Source organism: Ciconia boyciana, chromosome 5 (assembly GCF_034638445.1).
Source record: "Ciconia boyciana chromosome 5, ASM3463844v1, whole genome shotgun sequence".
Lineage (NCBI taxonomy): Eukaryota > Metazoa > Chordata > Aves > Ciconiiformes > Ciconiidae > Ciconia > Ciconia boyciana.
This window is the reverse complement of record NC_132938.1, coordinates 10,811,068-10,836,439: the sequence shown is the minus strand read 5'-3', so window position 1 is coordinate 10,836,439 and position 25,372 is coordinate 10,811,068. Positions and strand designations below refer to the sequence as shown.

At 38.0% G+C, this 25,372-nt stretch overlaps 1 protein-coding gene across 3 annotated transcripts; it reads left to right on the top strand.

The window, feature by feature from the left end:
* The first annotated feature begins 359 nt into the window (after positions 1-359).
* NOP14 (NOP14 nucleolar protein) lies at positions 360-25,372 on the top strand. 3 transcript variants are annotated; one of them, XM_072862363.1, is made up of 19 exons: positions 679-811; positions 2,536-2,672; positions 2,915-3,049; positions 3,950-4,091; positions 4,639-4,784; positions 5,218-5,355; positions 6,894-7,016; positions 8,230-8,361; positions 9,691-10,003; positions 11,277-11,407; positions 11,649-11,734; positions 13,401-13,536; positions 15,456-15,557; positions 16,356-16,509; positions 21,109-21,268; positions 22,119-22,266; positions 23,250-23,368; positions 24,561-24,716; positions 25,069-25,372. In XM_072862363.1, exons 3-19 carry the CDS (start codon positions 3,020-3,022, stop codon positions 25,166-25,168), a joined length of 2,316 nt encoding a protein of 771 aa, XP_072718464.1. In that variant the 5' UTR covers positions 679-811; positions 2,536-2,672; positions 2,915-3,019; the 3' UTR covers positions 25,169-25,372. The 3 variants fall into 3 exon arrangements, 2 of the variants coding, with proteins under 2 accessions (XP_072718463.1, XP_072718464.1); XM_072862362.1 differs by lacking the exon at positions 2,536-2,672 and having other exon boundaries at positions 361-811; XR_012042643.1 differs by lacking the exons at positions 2,536-2,672; positions 23,250-23,368 and having other exon boundaries at positions 360-811.

Below are 25,372 nucleotides of genomic sequence, written 5' to 3'. Positions count from 1 at the left end.
CCGGGACTACAACTCCCAGCAGGCCTCGCGCCACAGCGCTCGCGGCTCACGGGCGCCCGCCTCGCTCTGCGTGCTGGGATATGTAGTTCTTTAAACCTTTCCCCGTCTCCCACCCGCGGCTCGTCCCAAAGCAGGAGGGGAGAAGAGCTGTAAATCTCGCGAGAGTTGGACGAATATCTCGCGAGAGGTGCGAGGCTGCCGGTGCGCGTGTGGTGCCGCTGGGGTACGCCGGTTTGAGCGGAGTACTGTTACCGCTCCTCTCCTCTCTCCTCTCTCCTCTCCTCTCCTCTCCTCTCCTCTCCTCTCCTCTCCTCTCCTCTCCTCTCCTCTCCTCTCCTCTCCTCTCCTCTCCTCTCCTCTCCTCTCCTCTCCTCTCCGCTCCGCTCCGCTCCGCTCCGCTCCGCTCCGCGCTCCCGCCGGCTCTCACGGGGTTTGGGGGGAGCGGCGGAGGGCAGTAGTCAGGCCCGAGGGGTAGTGCTGTGGGGGGGGGGGGTTTCCCCCCGTGGGCGCCATTTTGTTCGGCCTGTTTGCACCTCCAGCCCTGGCCCTCGCACTCTGAGTGAGTACTGAGCTTCCTTCCCCACACGCATCCACTCAGGCAGCCAAACCAAAGATGGGGAAGGCATCTAAGCGGAAGCGAAAGGTCTCAGCGCCCTCCACAGCCAAGGGCCCTGTGAAGTCAGCTATGGCCATGGTCAAGAGCAACCCCTTTGAGGTGAAGGTCAACAGGCAGAAGTTTGACATCTTGGGGAGGAAGACCAAGAATGATGTGGGGCTGCCTGGTGTCTCACGGTCCAAGGCCATCAAGAAGGTAAGAGGACATCAAAAGTTGGGAGGAATGATGGAATCTGTAGATGTAGCTGTGGTGGAGAGGTGATAAGCCTGGAGCCATCTCAGGTGAGATAAAAGACTACCTCTGTTGTGCACAGGAGGAGTGGCTGGTCACCTCAAGTTGCTCAGATGGTGATGGAGAGCCTGCTGAAAACATCTCCCTCTGGTGCAATCCCCAGGGTTCAGTAGTGCAAGTCTCCCTTATTGCATGTGTGGGAATGATTCTCTTTTCAAATTACCCAGGTCCAGAATACAATGGCACATGTTGGCAAGCAAATACTGGACCAGAATGCAGGTGGTTGTCAGTGTACATTATGTTGGTCGGTTTTGGTTGCTGCAGGATGTTAAGCTTCTTGATAATTGTGCAACAGTGCTGTAATAGTGAAAGCTTGAAAGGGCACTAAGGTCTGAATGCAGTGAGAAATACGTAGATACAAAGAAACTACCATTGGTTTGGAAAACATGCGGATGTCTTTTTGCACACTGGTTAAGTAGTTGCATTGTAGAAATACGTTGGGATGCAAAATAATGATCTGTCCTTATTGCTGTCATAAGAATGACCATACAACTTAAGAAAAGTAAATCTTCTATCTTCCACCCTTAAGCCGTTTTAAAATTGCCTCTTTTTCTTTCTCTACTGACATCACTAGCTACCTGACCAAAATGCATTATGCATAAGGGAGAACATTGTGTCATACTGTGCATCTGGGATTCCGGCAACCTACCCTATCCTTGAAGCACTGGAATTATTTATTATCTGTCCCTTCAAACAAACCAGGAAAGAAGTTAAAACCTCTGCAGATTCTGTTAAGCTGAAAAAAAGCATAATTTGAAAGTTTGTCCCTGAGATTCTCTCTGACATATTACATACAATCTGTTGTCAAACAGGATTTAAAGCACTTACTGAAAAGAGAAGTTCTTTTTAAAAATAGTGCAGCAAAAGGAAATGGCTAGTTTCTCATGCATTGTAAGAGGTGATGCATTAAATAACTTTTTATCAATGAGGGAGGACATCAAATAATTGATAAACAAAAGTGCTTTTCCGTATCCAAGGTATTAAGAGCTATTAAAGTTCATGCACAGTGTTTAAGCTGAATGATAATTTATATATTCAGTGCAGGAAGTAAATACAAGGTAGAACTGACACAGTAGTAGATGAAACCTGAGTTCTGGTGTCAGTTACAGCGGCGTCTGAAAGTTGTGAATGCTCAGTGACACTGCAGAGGCCTGTTGCAGGAAACTCAGCCTTTTCCTTCAGCGCAGCAGTTTGTGAGTTCATGGTAATATGAATAGCAACAGTACCTTTCCATAAGATTCAGGTAACATGTTTTAAATAAACATGGATTTTTTTCCAGTCTAAACGCAGCCAGCATTTTCTTCCTTTAGAAACTGTATAATACCTTCAGCATGAAATCATAAATTAGCTTTCAGTCTTTGTGACTATTTGTCCAGATTTTAGAAAACTTTATTAATGTTTAATATCACATTTTAAGGTCACTGGGTTTTATTTAATAGTAAGGTAAATCAAATGCTTGTCATGAATTAAATCGCTGGCATTGAAAAGTAAACCTGTCTCCTTACTTGTACCATAAGTACAGCACATACATACTACCTCATACAGGTCTGCTAAACTTCCTTTTACTGCTTTGACGCATAACCTATATGCTAAATATATGTACCCACTTGGGTTTTTTTATGTCTTAGATGACAAGACCAGAAGAGGTTCAGCTGATACTGGGGCTTTTTTGCTTTCTTTAATACGTCATTCTTGTGTACTAAGCTTCAGACAAATCAGAGTTCTTCAGTGCCAATGCAGAGTTTTTATATGTGATAAAATAAAGGTGAGATACAGTGTACCATATTTTATCTTCATATGGACAGCTTGTAAGAGAACTTAATGACTCTGGATTTATTGTATGAGCTTCCCCTCTCTTTTCTTGTTAATTTTTCCTTCTTTTTCATTGCATTCTGATAAATTAGATTATGTTGCCAGGATACCATGGAGCCTTTTTTGCCTTGGCTTTGAAAGTAGTTACTCTTTGTTTTTTAATTTGATCTCCTTTTTTTTTTTTTCTTCTTCTAGCGTACCCAAACATTACTGAAAGAATATAAAGAAAGGGAAAAGACAAATGTGTTTAAAGATAAACGTTTTGGTGAATACAACACCAAAATAAGTCCAGAGGAAAAGATGATCAGACGATTCACTTTGGAAAGACAGGTAAAGTATAGGAACTAAAAAAAACCCAAGAAACAAAAAAACCCCACCACCACCACCAAAAAACCCAACCCAAACAAGGAACTCTTGACTTTTTAGGTTGGAAGTGTCCCCCTTAACAGAGGGGTTTGCAGGGTAATGCTTTTTTGATTTTATATGTTTGGAACTTTTGCAAAAGAGCAATTTTTTGTGGGCATCCAAAATTTTTCATTAAAACTTTCTGGTTTTGCAAGACAACTTTTTGAAGCAGAAATTTCTTTGAGCACTTTTGAGCACTGATGTGCAAGAAAGCCAGTTTTAAGCAGATTCATTGATTGAGTGGTTTTCTTTGACTGCTTTGACTACTATGATTTGGGAATTGAATTAGGAGAAGGCAACCACCATCAAGTACACTTTGAGATTCCAGTACAGCTGTTGAACAGCAGCCATTTCATTTGCTGACTAGAAGAGCTCTAACTTGCTGTCATTCTGTAATGTGAATCCTATGTGCAGTACTGTTTTTTTCTGCCCCATCATACTCGTTCTCCAGAATTGAGTAGTATAATATCATATTCTACTGATAATTTGTATAGGTTATAGTCTGTTTCATTAGGCCTGAAATGTAGTAATTAAGAATTGATGTTACTGATACACAGATAAAACTTAAGCTTCCTTAGGTTTTCTGAGTTACTCCATTTCTACATTAGTATAAGAATAAGAGAGACATCGTACTCCCTAACTTAAGGTTTAATGTATTTGAATGAAAGTAATGGTCTGATAGTGCTGTTATTCCAGTGCTCTGTTCCAGCAGAACACTGGAATAAGAATCTCCTCAACTAGCATTGAAAATAGAGGCTTTATTAATTTGTTGCCTGGGAACTAAAAATCTTTTGTTACTTAATTGGTTTGTTCTACTATTCTTAGCAAAATTATGGAAAGAAGAATATTTATAATCTTAATGAAGATGAGGAATTGACTCATTATGGCCAATCTTTGGCAGAAATTGAAAAACTAAATGATATTGTTGATAGTGACAGTGACACAGAAGAAAGAGGAACGCTGTCAGGTAAGACATGTCAGCTAGTATCCCACTGCTGGTTTTATTGTTGGTACATGTACATCATTTGTTCAGTCTTTCAATGAGAAAGAATGTTATGTAATTGGTTGGGATGTTTAAGCCAGATTTGATTACTTCTTAACCACACGCAGAACAGTTCTCTGGATTTTAGCAGATGTTAAGTTGGAACTACCTACCTGGCAAGCTGCTTTGATCTGTGGGCTTTTCAGCATACATAGGTACCTGTATTTCAAGCCCTTTGGGCAGAATCTGAAGTGTGAGTTTTCTGGTTGCTTTCTTGCACCTCTGCACCTAAATACTAGTTAAAATATTGAAAAAACCTATTCCTACCTCATACAAAAGGTGTGTCAGTGTAAATTATGTGTTAGTGTCAATCTCTTTTGGTATGGCCATTCCCATAGGGATAGGAATAGTACATGATTGATTCAATAGTTTTAATTGCTCCCATTCGCAAAGAATAGGGAGATATTGTCCCAGCAGCAGCATCTCATGTATGCATTTGAAAAGGATTCACAATCTACTATTTTTTTTCTAGCTGAATTAACTGCTGCTCACTTTGGAGGGGGTGGAGGCCTCCTTCGTAAAAAAGCGTCAAGTGGGCAGCAAGATGAAGAGGAGGAAAAACCTAAATCTAGGAAGGAACTCATAGAAGAGATGATAGCCAAATCTAAACAAGAAAAGGTGAGTTTTTAGCCCTGAAGCATAAATGAGCATGATTAAGAAGCCATCACAATTTCTATCTTTGCGGAATAAAATAGTAGTGGCATAGAAAACAAAGGAGATAGCTGTCTAGAAGAGTCCAAGCTCCTTGAATAAAATCCATCTGACTTTGTAGGCATTTTAGGGTATGCATTGAATACCTGCCATTCTTTTGTATCCCCAAATCTCCCCTTTTGTTGACTCCTAACTTGTTTTCTGTATGCAACCCTTGTGCCATTCAGTGTAACTGTACCTCGTCTTCTACAAAGAATGTTTACACCTTTATAACGTTAAATATTTGAAATTGTTCCATTGCTAAAGACAGCATTTTGGTTTTATGCTGTAAATGCTATGTCATATTCTTCTGAGCATAACTGCTGCATTTGTTTTTGGTTTGTTTGGTTTTTTTTTCTAGCAAGAGAGGCAAACTCGGAGAGAAAGTGCATTAGAACTCACAGAAAAGCTTGACAATGACTGGAAGGAAATCCAAACCCTTATTGCCCACAAAACCCCGAAGTCAGAGAGAAAGGACAAAGAAGTAGAAAAACCCAAGGTAAGGTTTTGGCTAGACTGCTTTCTTTTGTTCTAATAACTTGTGGTTTTGACTTGAAGTGGCTAAAGTATAAGGCAAAGTTCATCACTTTCTAAAATAAAATGTTGCCTGCTATTCACATTGAAGGAGCGCTACAGTTTTAGGACAGTTTGGTTAGTAGGAGGAATATAGGGTTTTATATGATTTATCTGATTTTAATTACCTATTGCTTTTCATTACTTATCGTATCTGAGAGAGGTTGCAGGTTGAACAACACTGTTGGCTACAGCTTATTTTTACGACAGATACATTTTCTTGAAGAACTAAAATTGTTGAGAACATTGACTTAGTTTGGATGCCTTTGCTGTGTTCCTTGGATAAAACAACTTTTATTTGACAACAAACGTTTCCTTGTTGTAAATTGGGTACTTCTCTACAAAAAGGGAAGGAAAATATTTAACTTTTGAATAGATATCTTATGGTCTCAAAGCTTTTTCTGTCAGTCATATTTTATACTAGGGAAATAAACTTTTAAATCTAATAATAGGTATTGTAACACATTGCACTATTTTTTTTCTTGTAGAAATTTTGTATTGTATTGCAGAACATTGTGAATTTCCATTTATCCCTTGACAGTAAAATTCAGTTTTTGAAAGATCGAACTAATGAACTGATCTTATGTTAAAACTGATCTCAAATAACGAACAGAAGATACTGGATCAAAAGTTCATATATTGATGTATTGATTTTTGTTTTTAAGATGTTTCATAATATGCCAAATACTCTAGTATGTTGGTAATGTGGTATCTTAGACAAAAGTTTTGTCATCAATTTGCTGAAAAGGAAGATTAGATTCCCTTGCTTCATGTGTGTGGATCCAGTTTAAGAATTATCGAGGATGCAAAGTGTGAATTAGTAATGTTCTATAACATTGTTGAATTAGAGAAAATTAACTAGTCATGTAAGAAGAAAAAATCCTAGACCTGAATTTTAGAGAAGCTGTATGGTTTAGTGACTTAAGCAGGCATCAAGAAGACTCTCTTTGCAAGTCCAGTGTAATGTCTGCTAGTGACTGTTTTCCCAAGTGTGCTGCTTAAATTCACTGAGTATCAGCATCCCTTTTTGTTTTCATTAACATAGACATCTATGTAACAAAGATAACAAAGACTTAGCTCGTGTCTGGCAGTATAAAGTGAAATGTAAACTATAAATTTATTAATTCTAGCTGCTTTTGAGAAAATAGTATTTTATTAATAAAGAATATTTTAAAGTCTTTCAATTAATGAGTAAACCAGTTTTTCTTTAAGATACTATTTGTCAGTTTTTTCAGTTGTAAGTAACTTAAATGGGGGAGGGGGGTGGAATTCCAGGAGAATTTCTGTTCAAGTGTTCATTCCATTCCTTGTCTTAATACAGAGTTGAATGTTCTTGCAGCTTTCTTTAGAAACAGTCTTTTCCTTATATCTGAACAGTCTTAGCTGTTAGTCTGGCAGAGGGGTGGCTGCAAAGCAGAATAATAAAACTTAAGATAATGAACAATTATATAAATATTTCTTTAGCCTGATGAATATGATATGATTGTTCGAGAACTTGGATTCGAGATGAAAGCAAAACCTTCAGAAAGGATGAAGACAGAAGAAGAATTGGCAAAAGAGGAGCAGGCACGACTCCAGAAGCTGGAGGTATACCATTTATGGTTTTAGATTGTTTTGTGGCCTGCCTTTTGGGAGTGACCGCTAATACTCATTGCTTGACCTTAGATTGGAAGTGGCTGTACTAAACTGCAATTCGTCAGAGAGTGAATTCAGGAAATCTTCTGTTTGTGTTCTGTTTGCAAACTGATTTTACAACAGAAAAACATAGGCTTAGTACGTGACTACTGAGGTTTATGAAATGAGTTGATCTTTCTTCCATAAATATGTACTATCACTTTGTTTTGCCTTGACATGTTTTAAATTATTCAGAGTTGAGAGGTGCTTCTAAGTCAGTAAGGGGGAGTATGGTGTTGCACAGCAGTTGAATTAATACACTGGTAAGTCATTTATTGTTTGCTTCTGGTGTTGCAAGAGTCTTCCACTGGTAGCACGTATATAGCTTTGCTTTGCAGAGGAATAGGATTCTCTTGGGAAGTACTGCATGCTCGTGCTATTACGTGGAGCTCTGAGTCTTACAGAAAGAATGAATAATTTGGTAAATATTTTTCTCCTTTTTTTCTTTTTCTTCTGGTATACTAGGGACACTTTTAGAACCACAGGGATTCAGTACCTTCAGGTTACCTCAGAACAGCTCAGTAGCTAATAGTAGAACAGAAAGAAGGATGATTTTTTTTTTTTCCATTCCTGTTCTTGTTATCTTGTTTGATGCACAGTCTATCTGGTTGCCCAGATGGAAATCCTTTTGTAAATGATTGGTTCAGATATTGCCCATTGAGTCTATTTACAAATTTAGTCTATCTTAAAAATCTTAGGGTATGACTGTGTTTACTACAAACTTGTTGCACATATGGGAAACACAGACACTGCAGAATCATAAAACACTTTAGAAGCTTACATTTTCTAGTAATGATGCATTGTCTCATAAGCAAAACAAATTTTAAAATGAGACATAATGCTTCTGGTAAACCCAGTTTTAAAGCCTTCCAAATAAGCTAATCCAATTATCTATGTGCTCTTATCAGATTGCACTGCCCACAAAAAATAAGGCATCATCACCTTTTCCCCATAATTTGTCAAGTTGCTGTTTTTTTCTTTTCATCAACTTGTTGAGTAATCCCAGTTAACTTTTTTTTTTTGCTTTGATTTCCTTAGCTGTAGTTTTTGAGGAGTCTTCCGTTCTGGTGTAGTTACCTGATTGATCTAGATGGCTCATGTGTGTGGTATTTCTTCTAAAACACAGGCAGATCGACTACGTCGAATGCGTGGAATAGATGAACAGGCAAATAAAAAGAAACCCAGCCACGTGTCAGCTGATGATCTAGCTGACGGCTTTATCCTGGATAAAGATGACAGACGTTTATTGTCTTACAAGGTAAGGTTTAAAATTACAGAATTTTCAGACTTCTGAAAAGAAGATGGGAAAATCAGTTTGGAAGTGACCTCTATGGAGTCCTCTAGTCCAACCTCCTGCTCAAAGCAGAGTCAACTATGAAATAATCAGTTTGCTCGGGGCTTTATCCAGTCCTTACTTGGAAAATCTCCAAGAATGGAGGTTGCACATCTCTCTGGGCAGCCTGCTCCACTGACTGTCCTTACCATGAAGAAGTTTCTCTTTATATCCAGTCTGAACGTCTCTTGTTTAACTTAGGCCTGTTGCTTCTCGTTCTCCTGCTGTGGACTGTGATGAAGGGTGTTGTTCTGCCTTATCAATGATGTCCCTTGTAGGTATGGGAAGGTGGTTATTTGGTCCAGGCTGAACAAGCCCAGGTCTTCCTCTCCTCATAGGGCAGGTGTCCCAGCCCCTTGACAATCTTGGTGGCTTTCTGCTGAACTTGTTGCAGTTTATAGAGTCTTTATTGTATTTGAAGGCCCCAAACTGGATGCTATGTAGTCTTACAAGTGTTGAGTAGAGGGAAATAGTTGTTTCCCACAACCTACTGACTATACTCCTGTTGTTATAATAGCCTTCTATGCTCTTAGCCTGCTGGGCTGAAGAGAGGTCTTTAGTCCTTCTGGTCTTTTTTTTTTTTTTAATTTCTGCTGTATTTGATACAACTTCCACCAAATTTCAGCCCGAGGATGAGTGGGTTTCTGAAAGAACCCTTCCCCCATGAAGTAGCTTTGATTAAGGTGGCAGAGCAGTATAACGTTAAAGCTGATGTAGTGAGTCACCCTGACTGTGGTGGACATGTGTGCGTACTGATCTTCTCATCCTCTTACATGTAAGTAGCAAGGGAGTTGCTGTTGCCCTGGAAGGGGAGAATACAAACTGGGAATGTGAATTTAAACTGATGATTAATAAAATCAGGATGGGAACAAATATTTATCTGATATGCTATTTTAATACATAGAAGGAATATATTTTTTAACCAAGAATGCTTCTGTAAGTGATGTTGAATTTTTTTTGTATCATCTGCTAGTAGTTTTTACTTTTGTGTTGATTCTTTTAGTCCTCATATACTACCTCTTATTCTTCCAGTTTCTTACAGCCCCTTGGAAATACCCTACTATTCTTATATTTGCATGCATGTTCTTTCCTTAAAATCCCTTCTTGGCCGGCACTGCTGCCATTCGCTGCTTGGTCAGGGTAGCAAGGCTCAGATCCTGTTCATGTGTATTTAATGATAGCTTTGCATGGTGATTCTGGCGAGGTGCTGTCACTTTATCAGTTTTTTAACTGGCTTATTTTCTCTACTAACAGGATGGAAAAATTAATATTGAAAATGAAGAGGAGGAGGAGGAACAACAAGACAAGGAGGAAGAGGAAGAAGAGGAAGGTGGGAAAGAAGATAATGAGAATGAAGAAAGTGAGGAAGAATCTGCTAATGAAGATGAGGAGGATGGTGCTGCAGACAGCCACTCTGATCTTGAATCTGACCTTGATAGTGAAGAAGAAGCTGCAGGGAATAAAGAACAGAAGAAACACAAGACAAATGAAAATGAATCACAGAATGTGGAGGAACTAGATCCAAAAATGGAAGCTGCCAAATCAGAGCTTCCCTATACATTTGCTGGTAAGCAAAGGACTGAGCCAGAGATCCCTGTTGTTTTCAGGGTATTTATAACCAGTCTCTTTCTCTGCCCTGTAGGATCTTACTTATTCCTGTTCATCCATGAAGTTTTGCTTCATAGTTGTCTTCTACTATTCCAAGAGTAGCCAGTAACTGGTGTTCTTGGTGATCAGCCCTAATCATGCTATGAGCAGTGGGAACCAGATCTGCTTCACCCCAGAGCTGTTTCTGCTCCTCCAAGCAGCCTTAGAATGGAAAGATAAATACTGGGGAGAAAAATTGAAAGATCTGTACTCCTTTCTGAAGGCCACCAGCACATCCAATCCAAAGTGCTAGTGTTTTGCATAAGGGGAGCCAGAATAGTATTCTGTTATCTATACTTAAATGAGAAAAGGTTACTTTCTCTAGTGTTTGTACTATATTTTTGTCAGAAGATGCTTGGAGAGGCAGTGTTCTGAGGTTTAATCCCTGTTATGTATTGTTAAGTGGAGATACGCAAAGTTTGACTCCTTTTGGGTCTGTGCCTAGGGGGAAGGAGGAGGCACATTTCAAGCAGTACACAAAACATTCATTAATATTAAGTACATAATGCATCTAACTATTATCCTAGTATAGATTTCTCTAACAAAAGTATCTGTCACAAGATTAAACAACCTTTCAAACAACTTCCTTAAGTGCTTGCATTTTTCTATCAAAAGGAGATCACTTATATTACACAAAGCCTTTTAAATTGCATTCAGGCTTTGCTTTAACCAGAAAGCAGTCACATTAAAATAACTCAATAAACTTAGCCAGTTTGGATGTTTTCTAGCATGTGAACTTACGCAAAAGACTAAATAGATGCCAGGTTGTTTTTTTATTATTGTTAGTGGCAATATTCTTACTTTTCTTAATATCCTTCATACAAAAGCTAGTTAGGTGTGAATTAAACATAGAGCTAATTGTATTATGGTAAATTTATGGTTGAATGTGTGCTTAAGTTTAATTCTGCTTTGTGTGTGTCAACATAGTTGTGCTCAGCTTAGGCAGCAAATACAGGATGAATTGAATGTTAATCATCGGAAAATGTTTACATTATTTTCTGACTTATGTTTATATATAATGTTGCACATATGCTGATAGGTTATTAGCATTTAAAAGGTGATTATTTAAAAGCTATATGGTATCTTTTTTTCTGAATAACACTTTCAAATTGGAAATTTGTTAGATGTTCACATGAATTAAATATGTTAAGTTTGAGATTTTTGTCTGGTCAATTTTTGTTTTTACTTTCTAGTTCCTGAGTCCTATGAGACATTTAAGTCTTTATTGGCTGGAAGAACAATAGAACAACAGCTTATTATACTGGAGAGAATTCAGAAATGCAATCATCCAAGCCTTGCAGAGGGAAACAAAGCAAAGTTGGAAGTATGGGAGTTTTGTTGTTTTCTTTTAAGGTTTAAAATTAACTTTGAATTCCAGAGTAAGTTTTAGTAAGTGTTCAGGAAGCACTATAAAACATACATGCTTCTATGTTGTGAATAGCAGTAGAATAAACATACTACTCTACACTTTCTAACCTCTGTATCACTGTTCTTTTATGCTGTTTAAGAATATGTACAATGAAAAAAAACCCCACAATAATTGTAACATATTATGCTTCTTGCAGAAATTGTTTGGCTTCCTTTTGGAGTATATTGGGGAGTTAGCAACTCTGGATTTACCAGAGCTCAGAACAATTGACAAACTGGTCCTGTAAGTAATAAATCCTATAGACTTTTGCTCCTTTATGATTTAAAGAGAAAAGCCACCTAGGATAAAGCATTTAGCAAGTTGTTTGTTTCAACTAGTTCTGTAGGGATTGTAGGCAACTGGTAACTCTCCAGCTGTATAGTGTTTTAACTTTTTTTTTCATTTATTGCTTGAGCTATTAATTGTACTAAGACATTTTCAAAACCTCAGAATGTAATTTTTGATCTGCAAAATGCTTTTCATGGGTAGTGGATAAGTAATACCATGTATGCATGCAAACTTCTGTATATGAAGTTGTTATTTAGACTGCTGATTAAGGATTTTAAGCTTTGCAATGACGGTGTGCAGTTCCCTTTGCAATCTTTGTTTTTTCCATGGGTTTCCATTCTATGAATTCACTGAGGGAACTAGATGAAAATGGAATTAAAGAGTGTTGTGGTAAGCTCATACAAAAGTTCCAAGTAAACACTTTGCAGGAAGTTGTCAATTTGGCGTTGTCGTCTTCAAATGCCTAACAGGCAGTTACAGTGACGAGAGAGCCAAATTTGTCTCAGAGGTATACAGCAAAGGATGAGAGTCAATGGACGCAGGCTGCAACAAGGGAAATTCCAATTAGATGTAAGGAAAAAAAATCTTCACAGCGAAGGTGCTGAACATTAAAACAAGTTTCCCAGAGAGGCTGTGGAATCTCCACCCTTGAAGATATACAACACTCGACAAAGCCATGAGCAACCTGATCCAGCTTTGAAGTTAGCCATGCTTTGAGCAGGGGTTTCCATCAGATGATCTCCAAAGGTCCCTTCCAACCCAAATTAGTCTGTGATTCCTATCTTGACTTTGCAGGCTAGACAGCTTTCTTTCAGTGAGTTATTTGTATGTAGTTTTCAGCATATGTTTTTTTTATTTCATGCTGAAGTAAGTTTTAAAAAAACCTGTAATGTGCAGCTTTAGCATTCATTGCTCTGTTGCATTCGTCAGCAAGACCACTGACCTGTTGATACTGTTGCACATGCTGGGGCTTTGCAAAAATGTGTAAACACATTTTGATTGTTTTCTAGAACTGGGATTTATTAATATCACTACAGACACTTTTAACTGAAAATACGGGCAAAACTCTGACAAAACAGATGCAGACTCCTGACTGCATCTCCCTGTAGGCACTAACCATAGGCCAGGAGCTGACCTAACTTTGTGGGTATTTTTTTTCTTGTTTTAAGTAATAATTTTGTTAACCACATTGCTGCCTCACATGTTGTTTAACATTGCCTAAGACTATTTAGACTAGTGGGCTGCCTAGTATGTGCCAGTATACCTCAGTGCAGTAAAATGTAGAGTTAGGAGATTCAGAAGGATGTGTTTTAACCATAGCAGATGATTTGGGAGTGTATTTTAAAGTTTTTAATTATTTTTAAATTAAGATTTAGAAACTACCAAATGAATTATCTCACCAGGGCCAATGAAAAATACATGTCTCTGTAAACTAAAAATATTACAATAATAATATGTCTACTGAGTGGCTATTTCTAAAAAAGAATAATTTGTTTCAGGGAATTTCTTATTGTTATAATGTAGATGGAACACAAGAAGTCTTCCTACAGGTGCTTAAAAATCAGTTTTTTATTAACATCAATGGTGTAACTTGATCATGACTTCAATTTCTTGTTAATAGGCCATTGTACAATCTTTGCCAGATGTTTCCTGAGGCAGCCAGTGACAGTATTAAGTTTATCCTTCGAGACGCTGCACATGATATGGAAGAAGTAATTGAAGTCAAAGGCCGTGCAACATTTCCAGGTTTAGACACGGTAACGAATGCATACTGCTAGAAAATCTCTTGTTCTTTCCAGTAGTACAGAAATGCCAGTAAATGTGAGATGACATTAAATTTAATTTTATATTTCAAAGTATGTAATGGATTATTAGCATCTGTGACTCTTTAGGTTTCTCAATATTTTAAATTGCCTCTCTGGAGATAAGTTGTGGGGGAAAAAAAAAAAAAAACCCACAACAACAACAAAAAAATCCTGGGAAACAAACAAACAACCCCATCCACACACGTTCTTCAGAATAGAAGTGTGACTCTGTAATACTAATAAGGCAAAAAGATCTTAAAATTGCCACTTCAGTTTTCGTAGCAGAACATTCTTTGTTTTCCTGATGAAACTTACATGGGTAGTTCTAGGAAGAGGTGATATTGTCAGTTATGTCCTGATTTCTTTAATTCTGTGAAGTACAAATGTTTTAAAAAGTGCTCCATAGAAGTGCACTATCTCCTAGGTTAACAAAAATAACAATGAAATATTATTATGGGTATAAAAATACAACATTTCTTAGCAATTATCATATATAAAGTACTAAATTAATGACTCGGAAAGAATTGACCTTTCCTTTGTATATTAGTAATATTTCAAAATTTCAGTGGCCATGCCAAATGCGAACAGACTCCTTTTTCTGTGTCTAGGTAAATTGCTGTTAGGGAATTCAAGAATAGAGCATATGGAAAATGAGTATTTGTTTATTATAGTAAAAACTTTCAAAGACAAACCATAAGTCAGTAATCCAAAGAGAGCTGCTACTTTTCTGTCTCCTGGCTTGATGAAGCAGTGCTGCCTAATGGAATAATTAGGCTATTGAAAGAAAATAGACTGAAGGATTTGCTTAGAAGGCTTGGTTCTTACAGCTTGGAAAATATTTATATTGAGTTCTTTTGAAGAGTCTTTATTTAGGATGTTTTGGATTTTGCAGGAAATGCATTGTAGAGAGCTTTTAACTTCTATTTTTTTTTTTGTCACTGTCACCCTTATGACACCAATCACTCTAATGACTTTCATTCCCTTCAGTGGGCTTTTTCAGGTTTCAAGCCATCATTATCTTTTAGGGTGGAATTATATCACTCTCCTTATCTATCTATCCTCTATCACTCTCCTTTGAATGAATGTTCCTTACACCAGTTGTGTTAGTAGACTTTATGTGCCTATAGTTAATCTAACCTGGAACTTGGACTGTGGTATTTAGTAACCAAAACAGTCAGGAGAATATTTGTTTATGACAGAAACTTCATAGAGAGAAACAGAGCTGAAACAATAAAATTTTACTTGCATCTAGCTTACTATTTAAATATCCACTTAGATAACTTTCAGAATTACCGCGCAACTGATGTTTAACACCCTTACGGTCTTGACAGGAGGTCACTTGTAGCTCTCTAAAAAGTCCCCTTCAGTAAAAGCGTACTTAATTGCTGTTTAGTTCTTTGGCTGCAACTGTTATTTGTTGATGTGTGCTAGTGCCTGAGGATCCTGGTCACTTAATTGTCTGTGATGAGGACCTGTTGAAAGGTGTCACAGGTCCTGTGTGGCCACTTGCTCATTTGTTTGTAGTGTGAGAGTATGTGATTGTGGTGAGCTGGAGGGGGTCAGATTTTCTTACGGAGTAAGAAAGCCTCCCATCAGGTTGGGAGGCATAGTTCCTTCTTGGTTGTTCTTTCAGCTGCCTTGTTGAATTAATGCAATGTTAGACCTATAACAGATATTCCATTTTCTCATGTAACTTAAACAGTCGTCTCAATAGGTCATGTATCATACCACATTTCTCAATGATGTATATTGTAGTATTTTTAGACTAGTACATGGCAGTTACTCATTCATCAGTTACATACTCGTAAAGTCAAGATCCTGGGAATAATGTCTTACTGTATTTTGTCTTACTTTGTTTTATGTGCTATCAGCTTATTTATTTGAAAATTACATCTCTGCTGTTTCCAACTTCTGATTTCTGGCATCCAGTTGTAACACCTGCTTTTATCTACATGAGTCAGCTGCTTACTAAGGTATGTCTATGATGTTGTATCTCAGTATATAACTTCATTTCCTTGTTTCTTCCTAGGACTCCAAATATACATGTTAGCATGAATGTATAGATTGGAAATGTACTGAAAAGGCAGCTTTGTGTTTGGTATAGTCACAGATACTAATTGGAAAAAAAAGTGAAGGGGAAAAAACCCTTGCAGAATACAGTCCAACTCACAAAACCATGTCTAATCACTTTTTCAAGCTGTCACGCAAGAATTCCTTATATGGCAAATTACATAGGACTAATAGAACAGACTGAATACAGTCTGAAATAATTAATTAGTGATTTCTCTTCCATATATTGCACTTGTTCCTACTTAAGAAAGATATTTACTTTAAAAATGGCAGTATTTGTCTTCCTTGCAGATGTACCTAATGCAATGCCTTGCAGTGCTGTTAAAATAGGTCCTTATTTTTCTATCCAAATATTATGTTTATATGTTTCAAAAGTCTTGAGCTAGTTGTTCTACTGCTGTCAGATATCCAGGTTGCTCTGAGCCTTGTATTTCCTTGGTTCATTTCTGAAGAACTTATTGTTTGTGGTTTAGCACCTTCTAGTGGCTAAACCAGTTCTGACAGACTTACTCAATTCTGCATATACTCTTTAGTAAGGGCAAGGGAAAGCCAATATGTTTTTCATGTAAGTCCTAAGGGTGTAATTTTTACAGATGTTAAATGTGTACACCTTATTTAATATTTCTGCTTGTTGGGAGATCCTATACTTGTGATGTATAGACTTTTAATTAAGAATCTTTTGTGCTTTTTTTGTCTTTTAGTGTCGCATCACAACATTGCAAGATGTTATTAAAGGGTTATTTATATGCTGTTTGTTCCTGGAATATGTATCTCTCTCCAGAAGATTTGTACCAGAACTCATCAATTTTCTTCTTGGAGTACTTCACGTATCTCTACCCAAAAAACAGGCCCAGGGTGAGTTTGTTTAGAGTAAATGAGTAATACATTTTAATAATAGGGTTTATCTTTCAAATTTCAATAAAAATATTTCACACTGAATTTATTGTTTTGAACAAAAGACCAAAATCATCTGCTAGGTTAGCCATACACAACCTTGATTCTTGGGCGTCTTGTTATGAACCAGATCCTCTAGTGTTGTTGGCAGGAAGGAAAGAACTGAAGTTATTGAAGGAAATGAACTCATGTTGCCCACAATGCAGTATTTTTGCAATATTGTTCTAAATAGATTGTGTGATTGGACTGTGCTCTGAAATTCACAGTCCCTAACAGATTCCCAGTAAGTACCCTGTATTTTCACAGTGAGGCAGCAGCTAATGCTGCAGATACCCTCCCTCTTCAGCTAATAGCTGTATCACCAAGATAAATGAGAGAAGTATATCACAAAGTTGGTATTTTTCCTTTTTATTTATTTGACATGGACTTGTAGTGTAACAGAGGGCAGCTATCCCCACAAGCAGGATTAGTCTGTGCTGTAACATAACTGTGTAAACTTAGCAACTTGCACAGACAACAGGGAGGATAAAACTATCTTTTCAATTTGATCTGTGTGCTAGCAAATGATTTTAATTTGCCAGTCTTCCTCTTTCTTCAACTTTTTCTTTTGGATTAATTTCTAGTTTTAAAGTTATTCTAGATGTGGAGCTCTTTTGTTGACAAGTTTAGTGACAATAATTCACTTATGAGGAGCTTTGTCAGAGCATAGTAACTAATTCATGTGTTAGTATCTCTGGGTCACTCTGAGTGCCACTTAGCATGTGTGAAGAGACTCTGCAGGCAGGATATTCTCAAGTGAAAAATTCAATTATTTGTTGGCAAGCTCACAAGACATCTGGGATTTAATGAACTACAGGCTATATGCTCCTCACTCTTGATAAGACACCTGAAGAGTCTGTTTTCTAGGTAGTTGTCAGTCTGGTGAGGAAGGTTCAGCTTCTTTTGCTGCAGTGTTCCAGTACATCTTCAGTAGTACTGAGTGGTTGTCTTGCAGATCCTTTCTTTTTTTTGCTGGCTTTTTTTTTTCTTTTGAATTCTTTAGCTACTAATGATCCCTTTCTCAACAAGCTTAGCACTACAGTTTCACCTTTATTATCTTGTATGGCTGTACCCTACAGACTTTCTCCCAGCTGCTTCTCACAGCTTAGCAGTTTCCTCTGAAGTGTGAGCCAAGGTTACGCAGCTGGGCTGCATCAGAGCTAAGCCGTGGATTCTCAAAACACAGACAGCTGAACTTTTAGAAGGAGGTGGGAAGAGGTTAGGGAGTGGGTGTGTTACATAGCACTTAAAGTATTTTCTCCTTTGTGTAATCTCTTAAGAATGTTTGATGTACGAAGGTTTCTGGTACAGTTAAAATATAGGATTCTGCAAAAGCAGATAAGCTATTTTAAAATATTTAGTGGTAATTGATGATCAAGTGTTAACCATTTTTTATTTTTATTATTTCCTTTGTATTTCTATTAATGATTTTGCAGTAGTTAAATTTGCATGGTGTTGATTTCTGTTAGCAGTGAGGAAAAGCTCAATAAAAGATATGTGAGAGGCACAATGTTCCCTTTGAGAATTTTTCAGTCAGTGTTGATGTTTTGAAGTTATCAAAGTATCCAATCACATTTTTAAATATTCATGGTGGATGTATTGCTGATAAATGTGATGGTTAGGCTGTGAACACGGAATATTTTAAAATGAGCACACATCCAGTTCTCTAGAATGTTGATATACTGTCACACCAAAAAATTTCTTGGGGTTCAATTTTGACAGTAAGTAGAATCAGCAAATAGAACTCCTGTTGTTTTAATCTTATGAGCTTGATCCATAAATTTCTCACATGAAGAAATTATATGGAATACAACTTCATAAAAGACTGAGATACAGTCTGCTTTAGCCTTAAAAAACAATTATTACCTTAAAAAAAGGAGAAGAGGTGGAGGGAGTGGGAAGGAATTGTCATTGTTGATAGCCTTAGCTAATGGAATTGTTAATGAGATCTGTTATCCTCTCAAGTAAAGCAGATAATAAAACTCATGTATCTTAGTTCCTGATCTTGCATATGTCTGTGTCAATCTCTGACAACTTTGAGTCTCAAACCTTATGACTCGTTATTTAAACATGCTGTCTTCTGGCCTGTCTGTAAAGAGCCGTGTACAGGTTCTAGAGCATGTAAATAATCTTAACTTACAATTTGAAAAAGTTTTGAAATAAGTTCCATCGCAAGCTTGCAGGATGTAAGGAAAACAGAAGAAGAAAAAAAAAAAAGGTCCAGCACAGTTTTCTCCCTTAGCCATGAAACTCCTCAGATGCTTCTTTCATGTTGCTCTATAAGTACCATTTCACAGATCAGCTTATGATCAGAAGCACAGTGATTCTTAAGTGTTTTCTGTATGCCCTGCTCTAGTATGTATTCTGTGTTCCGTGCTATTCTTGTTGTTTTAAAACTACTTAGCTGCAGTGGGAGAGGACTTTACAGCATGTATTTGAGGGCCCCTGCTGAGAGGTCAGGGGAGAAGATCAGTGATGTACTGCAAGTGTGGGCTCTCCCTGCTCCAGCTCACTGTACTGCTTGACCACTTCCTGGTCAAAGCCTTCTACTTGTAACTCCATGGGAAAGTCCTATTCCTGCCCTTTCCTCTTAAGCATATCCAATACTCCATCCTCACTGGCAGTTTAACTGTGCATCCTGTTCTCCATAGGGCAGATACATATCTGTGTGTCTTCTCTCTCCCCATACGTAGAATCATAGATGGTTTGGGTAGGAAGGGACCTTAAAGATCATCTAGTTGCACCCCCCCTGCCATGGGCAGGGACACCTTCCACTAGAGCAGGTTGCTCAAAGCCTCATCCAACCTGGCCTTGAACACTTCCAGGGATAGGGCATCCACAACTTCTCTAGGCAACATGTTCCAGTGTTTTACCATCCTCATAGTGAAGAATTTCTTCCTAATACCTAATCTAAATCTATCCTCTTTCAGTTTAAAACCGTTACCTCTCATCCTATCACTACAGTCTGTGATCAAGAGTCCCTCTCCATCTTTCCTGTAAGCCCCCTTTTAAGTACTGGAAGGCTGCTGTAAGGTGTCCCTGGAGCCTTCTCTTCTCTAGTCTAAACAACCCCAGCTCCCTCAGCCTGTCCTTGTACAACAGGTGCTCCAGCCCCATGATTATCTTTGTGGCCCTCTTCTGGACATACTTGAGCAGGTCCATGTCTTTCTTCTGCTGGGGGCCCCAGAGCTGAACGCAGTACTCCAGGTAGGGTCTCACCAGAGCAGAGTAGAGGGGGAGAATTACCTCCCTCAACCCACTGGCCACACTTAAAACTTTTGAGTCAGCCCAGGATATGGTTGGCTTTCTGGGCTGCGAGCGTACATTGCTGGCTCGTATTCAGTTTGTCATCCACCAGTACCCAAAGTCCTCCGCAGGGCTGCTCCTAATCCATTCTCTGCCCGGCCTGTATTTGTGCTTGGGATTGCCCTGACCCAGGTGCAGGACCTTACGTTTGGCCTTGTTGAACTTCATGAGGTTTGCACGGGTCCACCTTAGCCTGTTAAGGTCCCTCTGGATGGCATCCCTTCCCTCTAGAGTATCAACCACACTACTCAGCTTGGTGTCATCCTCAAACTTGCTGAGAGTGCACTCAATCCCATTGTCCATGTCCCCAACAAAGATGTTAAATAATACTGGTCCCAACACGGACTCCTGAGGGACCCCACTTATCACTGGTCTCTACCCAGACACCGCGCTGTTGACTGTAACTCTGAGTGCGACCATCCAACCAATTCCTTATCCACCAAGTGGTCTACGCATCAAATCTGTGTCTCTCCACTTTAGAGACAAGGATGTTGTGCGGGACAGTGTCAAGTGCTTTGCACAAGTCCAGGTAGATGATGTCAATTGCTCTTCCCCTATCCACCAGTGCTCTAACCCTGTTGTAGAAGGCCACCAAATTTGTCAGGCACAATTTGCCCTTAGTGAAGCCATGTTGGCTGTCACCAATCACCTCTCTATTTTCCATGTGCCTTAGCATAGTTTCCAGGAGGATCTGCTCCATGATCTTGCCGGGCACAGAGGTGAGACTGACAGGCCTGTAGTTCCTGGGGTCTTCCTTTTTTCCCTTTCTAAAAATGGGGGTTATTTTTCTCCTTTTCTAGTCACTGGGAACTTCACCAGTCTGCCACGACTTTTCAAATGTGATGAAGAGTGGCTTAGCAACTTCCTCTGCCAATTCCCTCAGGACCCACGGATGTATCTCATCAGGTCCCATGGACTTGTGGACATTCAGGTTCCTTAGGTGGTCTCAAACTTGATCTTCTCCTATGGTGGACAGTACTTCATTCTCCCAGTCCCTGCCTTTGGATTCTGTGAATTGGGTGGCATGGCTAGGGCACTTGCCTATGATTGTACCCATGCTTCAGTGCTTTCCATTATTTTAGAAAAACATAATACTGATAAAGTATTTTTAAAGGCAGCATGATTAAAAAAGTAAAAAGAGTTCTTGGTTTTTCTTCCTTCAGAAAGAATGCTTAGAATTGATCTTGTTTAATGATTATTGTTCTTGTTTTTTAGGCTATACTGTAGTGCATCCATTTACACCAGTGGGGAAGAATTTAGAGCTGCTTTTGGTGTGTGATAAGAAGGATCTGGAAAGTTGGCAGAAGCAAAATCTGCCATTGAGTATTGTCACTAGGTTAAAGGAAACCAGCAGAACAGAAATTAATCATATCAGGTACGTAGGGAATGTGAACAGAAGAAATCCCAAACAGACCATCTTTTGGGTAATCTCAGCGACAGTGCTCTTTGGGAGTAAAAATAGTAGTGAGTTGTTCTGCTTTATTTTTAAGGTACTACTCTGTAGCACATGAAATTGCTAATCTTTTGCCGGAACATTATGCAGAGCACTTGTTGGAGTGCTCAGCCCTTCCATTCCTTTTTGGTAGAGCTGTGAACTGACGAGGATGATGTAGAGACAGAGGAGGTGCTCACTACTTTGAACTGTCAAGCTCTTCAGAAGCAAATAACTGTATTTACATACAAACACTATGTTAGAAAGTGTCACTTAAGTAGTAAAACACTGAAGTTAGGAAAGACCACAACTAAACATGTTCATTAATCATGTTCAGTCTCATTTTTCACCTTGTGCATATGTTACAGTATAACTTATTTCAGGGATGAGTAAGCATTTTGTTATGAAGTTCAGAAAGAAACCCAAAACCAAAATAACTAATTCTGTTTCAAAAAAGTTTTAGAACTTCAGAACCAGTACCAGAACACTTTCAGAAGCAGTATAAAAACTTCTTACTCTACAGAAGTGGCAAAGACACAATACTGGCTTGTGCTTTGTGCACTGATGTAAAGATTTGTTGCTAATGGATTGCTTGGCTATTTGCTTATAGTAGGAGAGTGAAATTTTTAGTCTGAATTAACAACTAGAACTATCCTTGTAACTGATTCTTTCAGGCAGTCTTAATAATAGACACTGCTAATGCTCCCAAATTTAATTAATTTAATTCACTTTATTTGAAAATCCACTATAATTTTTGCAAGTGAAATTGTTAAATTCTTTTGTGCATTAACAGGTTATCATGTCTAGCCCTGTGTTTTGACCTTATTAAAAAATGTGCAGCTCTGTATGAGTCTTTACCATCGTTCCATGAAATAATGCATCCTGTCAGAATACTTCTTACACAACATGTGCCAGTGAATGAATATTCTGAACAAATGCAGGTATGTGTTCCTCAAGAATGAAATAATTGATATGATTGTTATATTAATAAATTATGTGATCTTCATCTGTGCTTAAACAAACAAAAACCAAGCATCAGTGAGATTTTTTTTTCAAGGGTCAGGCATTTGCCTTTTGTGTTCTTCAAAAATCATAGTGATGTTTCTGTGGAAAAACCAAAGAGTGCAGAATGTTTAGAAAAGATTTTTTTCACTGATATTTTTATCTTGCCCTTCTGTGTCTCTCCAATTTAGAGACAAGGATGTTGAGAATAGCACTTAGCTTGTAATAATATAACATTCCATGAGTGACTTAATTTATAAGAATTGTAGTCCAGTCATCCAGTTGCTCTTGCACTTTTGTAATGAATCTGTAAGACCTTGGTATAACCAAATACGTGTACTAAATTGATGAGGTAGTATTTATAACTGTCTAAGTAAAACTAACATAAATATGCCTGGTCAGCTACCTTACTTAAAACGAAGCAGTTGTTTATTTTTCTAGCAATGAGGTTCAAATTTTTAATCCGTCTCTTCTGATGTAGCAGAATTGTCCTCTCCTCCAAGAGGCATCATGAAATATCCTTAGAGAACAAGATTTTGTAAGGTAAATGATGCAGAATGGCCTGTATTTTTTGCCATCAAAATAAACAAAATTAACAATGATTCTTAAAATGACCCTGAAAGGCAGAGTCTGAGTTAAACTGGCTTTAGTCTTGCTTCTTTCTCTGTTAGGTAAAACTACCTGCAGACATTTCTTATTGTCCATGATACCATCTTAATAGACTTCCAAAAGTGTTTAAAAATTATGCAGCCTGGAAGGCTTACAGCATTTCAGTGTTAGCAATTTCCTAATGAATAGCAGTGATTTTACCCAGAAAAAGAGCATATGGGAAGAACATTACTGTTGATTCGATTTACAATAGTTTGTGAATTATGGTGTCTTTGGTATGCTTTTAAAATTGTAATTTGATTTGCATTTTCAGGAATGGTATCACACTGCTCTGAAAGAGCTAGAGAACAAAGTAAAACACTATACCCCACTGATATGTGAGAAAAAGAAGCCAGTGCCATTGAAACAGTATACACCTAAAATTGTGAAAGTGTAAGTAAAGGAACACTTGATGCAAAGGAAAAGTGCATTTAAACATTAAGATTTTCAGCAAGCTAGAAGGATTTGGAAAACAGGACATAAAACAGATAACTGTTTTTGTGCTAGATTTTGTGCACAAATCACAAGGGACCAGCTACTTGGGTGGTAGGGAGGGAAAGAAAAAGGAAGGAGGAATTCTAAGAAATAGAGCAAAGATTACCCTGTGGAAAAAATAGCACTGGAAATCAACTCTTTCCCATATAATCAATTGTAAATTAATGAATTTTGAGATGAAAAGAGGTTGTTGTTATTATCTAGTCAGGTGCTTTAGCGAATGCTCTGTCAAGCACTCAAGTCTGAAGAACAAATGAATAGTTCATACGTATATGAACTGTATGAAGGTAAGGATGGATGGTGAAAGTACTGAGGGATGCTTCACTGGTGCAAAACGTAAGGCAGGCTATTCCTGTGCTCTGCATCACAGATCATAACAAATAATCAGTTAGATTAAGCATTCCTTTAAGCATACTTCTATGCCCCATTCCTCTCTTTCCCCCAACCAAGCAGTTTTCCCCCTACCTTCCAACAGCAGCGATGACCAAAAACATGGGGTTTTTTTTTCCCCTTTTTTACAGAGCTTGCAGTGACCATGTGCATTTTTGTATTCTGTTTTGGAACTAAATTTTAATAACACTAGTTTGGTTTTGTAGATAATAGAACAGTATTCTGATTCAGGAAGTCTGCCTTATATCGACTGCTGACTTATTTAGCCCTGTTGGTTATCTACAGGGGCATAAATTGTCTGCCTTATTCTGGTAATTGAAGAGGACAGCTTTCCTCTGCCATACACGTTTATCCCCAAGTAACTGATCAGACTTCTTCTGTAGAATTCGTCTGCAGAGAAGGTCTGCAAAAACTTAAAATATATTGGGAGATTCCATCTTTCTCCAGATGTCTTTTGTTTTTCCACTCTCGCTTTTTCAGTGTGTTCAAAATGCAGGCTACATATGGGGGATGACATGCAGTTAGGTCTGGTGAATGTTTTTCCAGTATGTTCATTGGGCAGCTCGTTATTTTGCAAGTTAATCTTACAATATGCAGGAATTAAAATACTGAGTATTCATACAAAAACTCAGTCCTTATAAGCATAAAAAAGTTGTTTTTGTTAAGGTGTTCTGTGTTCACACATACATTCTAATTTCAGTTTAGAGTTTGGAAGAAAGCAGGGAGGCAGCAAGAAGGACCAAGAAAGAAAGCAGTTGATTCGGAAGCATAAACGTGAACTTAAAGGAGCCATTCGTGAGATTCGTAAAGATAACCAGTTTCTGGCTAGAATGCAGCTTTCAGAAATCATGGAGAGGTAATGTAGCCTTTGTTTCAGCACCAGTTTGGGGGTTGTTCTGCTGTGTGTTCATGTCTTTGCTGCCTGCCAAGACTGACAATAATGATCAACCATATCAAACTTAAATAAAACTGGACAATTTGGGGAAAATCAAACCTTTTCAATAGAGATAATTTAAAGTGTTTTCAACTTTGCAGTTTCCTTTCTCTAGTTCAAGAATATGCAGAATGTTTTTATTTAAAGTGTGTTGGTGAAATTTAAGAGTTGGGGAGCTTTTTATAAATTAATAATTATTGTCTAAATATAAGTACTTATTTTCCCTAATACAATATTTCGGAAATATTTTATATGTTGATTGTTTGTTTTACAGAGATTCAGCCAGAAAAAGAAAAGTGAAAGAGCTTCTTGGTAGCCTTGCTACACAGGAAGGTGAATGGAAAGCAATGAAAAGGAAAAAAGGGAAGAATTAATTGGGACTATCTACAGCAGGAAACTTTGTTTTTACTGCCATATAAAACACCCCAATCCTATGGCTTTTGAAAATATTTTAATTGCATTCTTTGGATGCATTCCTTTTGAGGAGACAACATCATCAGATCTCTTTGAAAAAGTGAACCTGCTTATTGGAAAAATCCACAGGTTTTCATAAGGAAAATAAAAACAACACTTTTGTA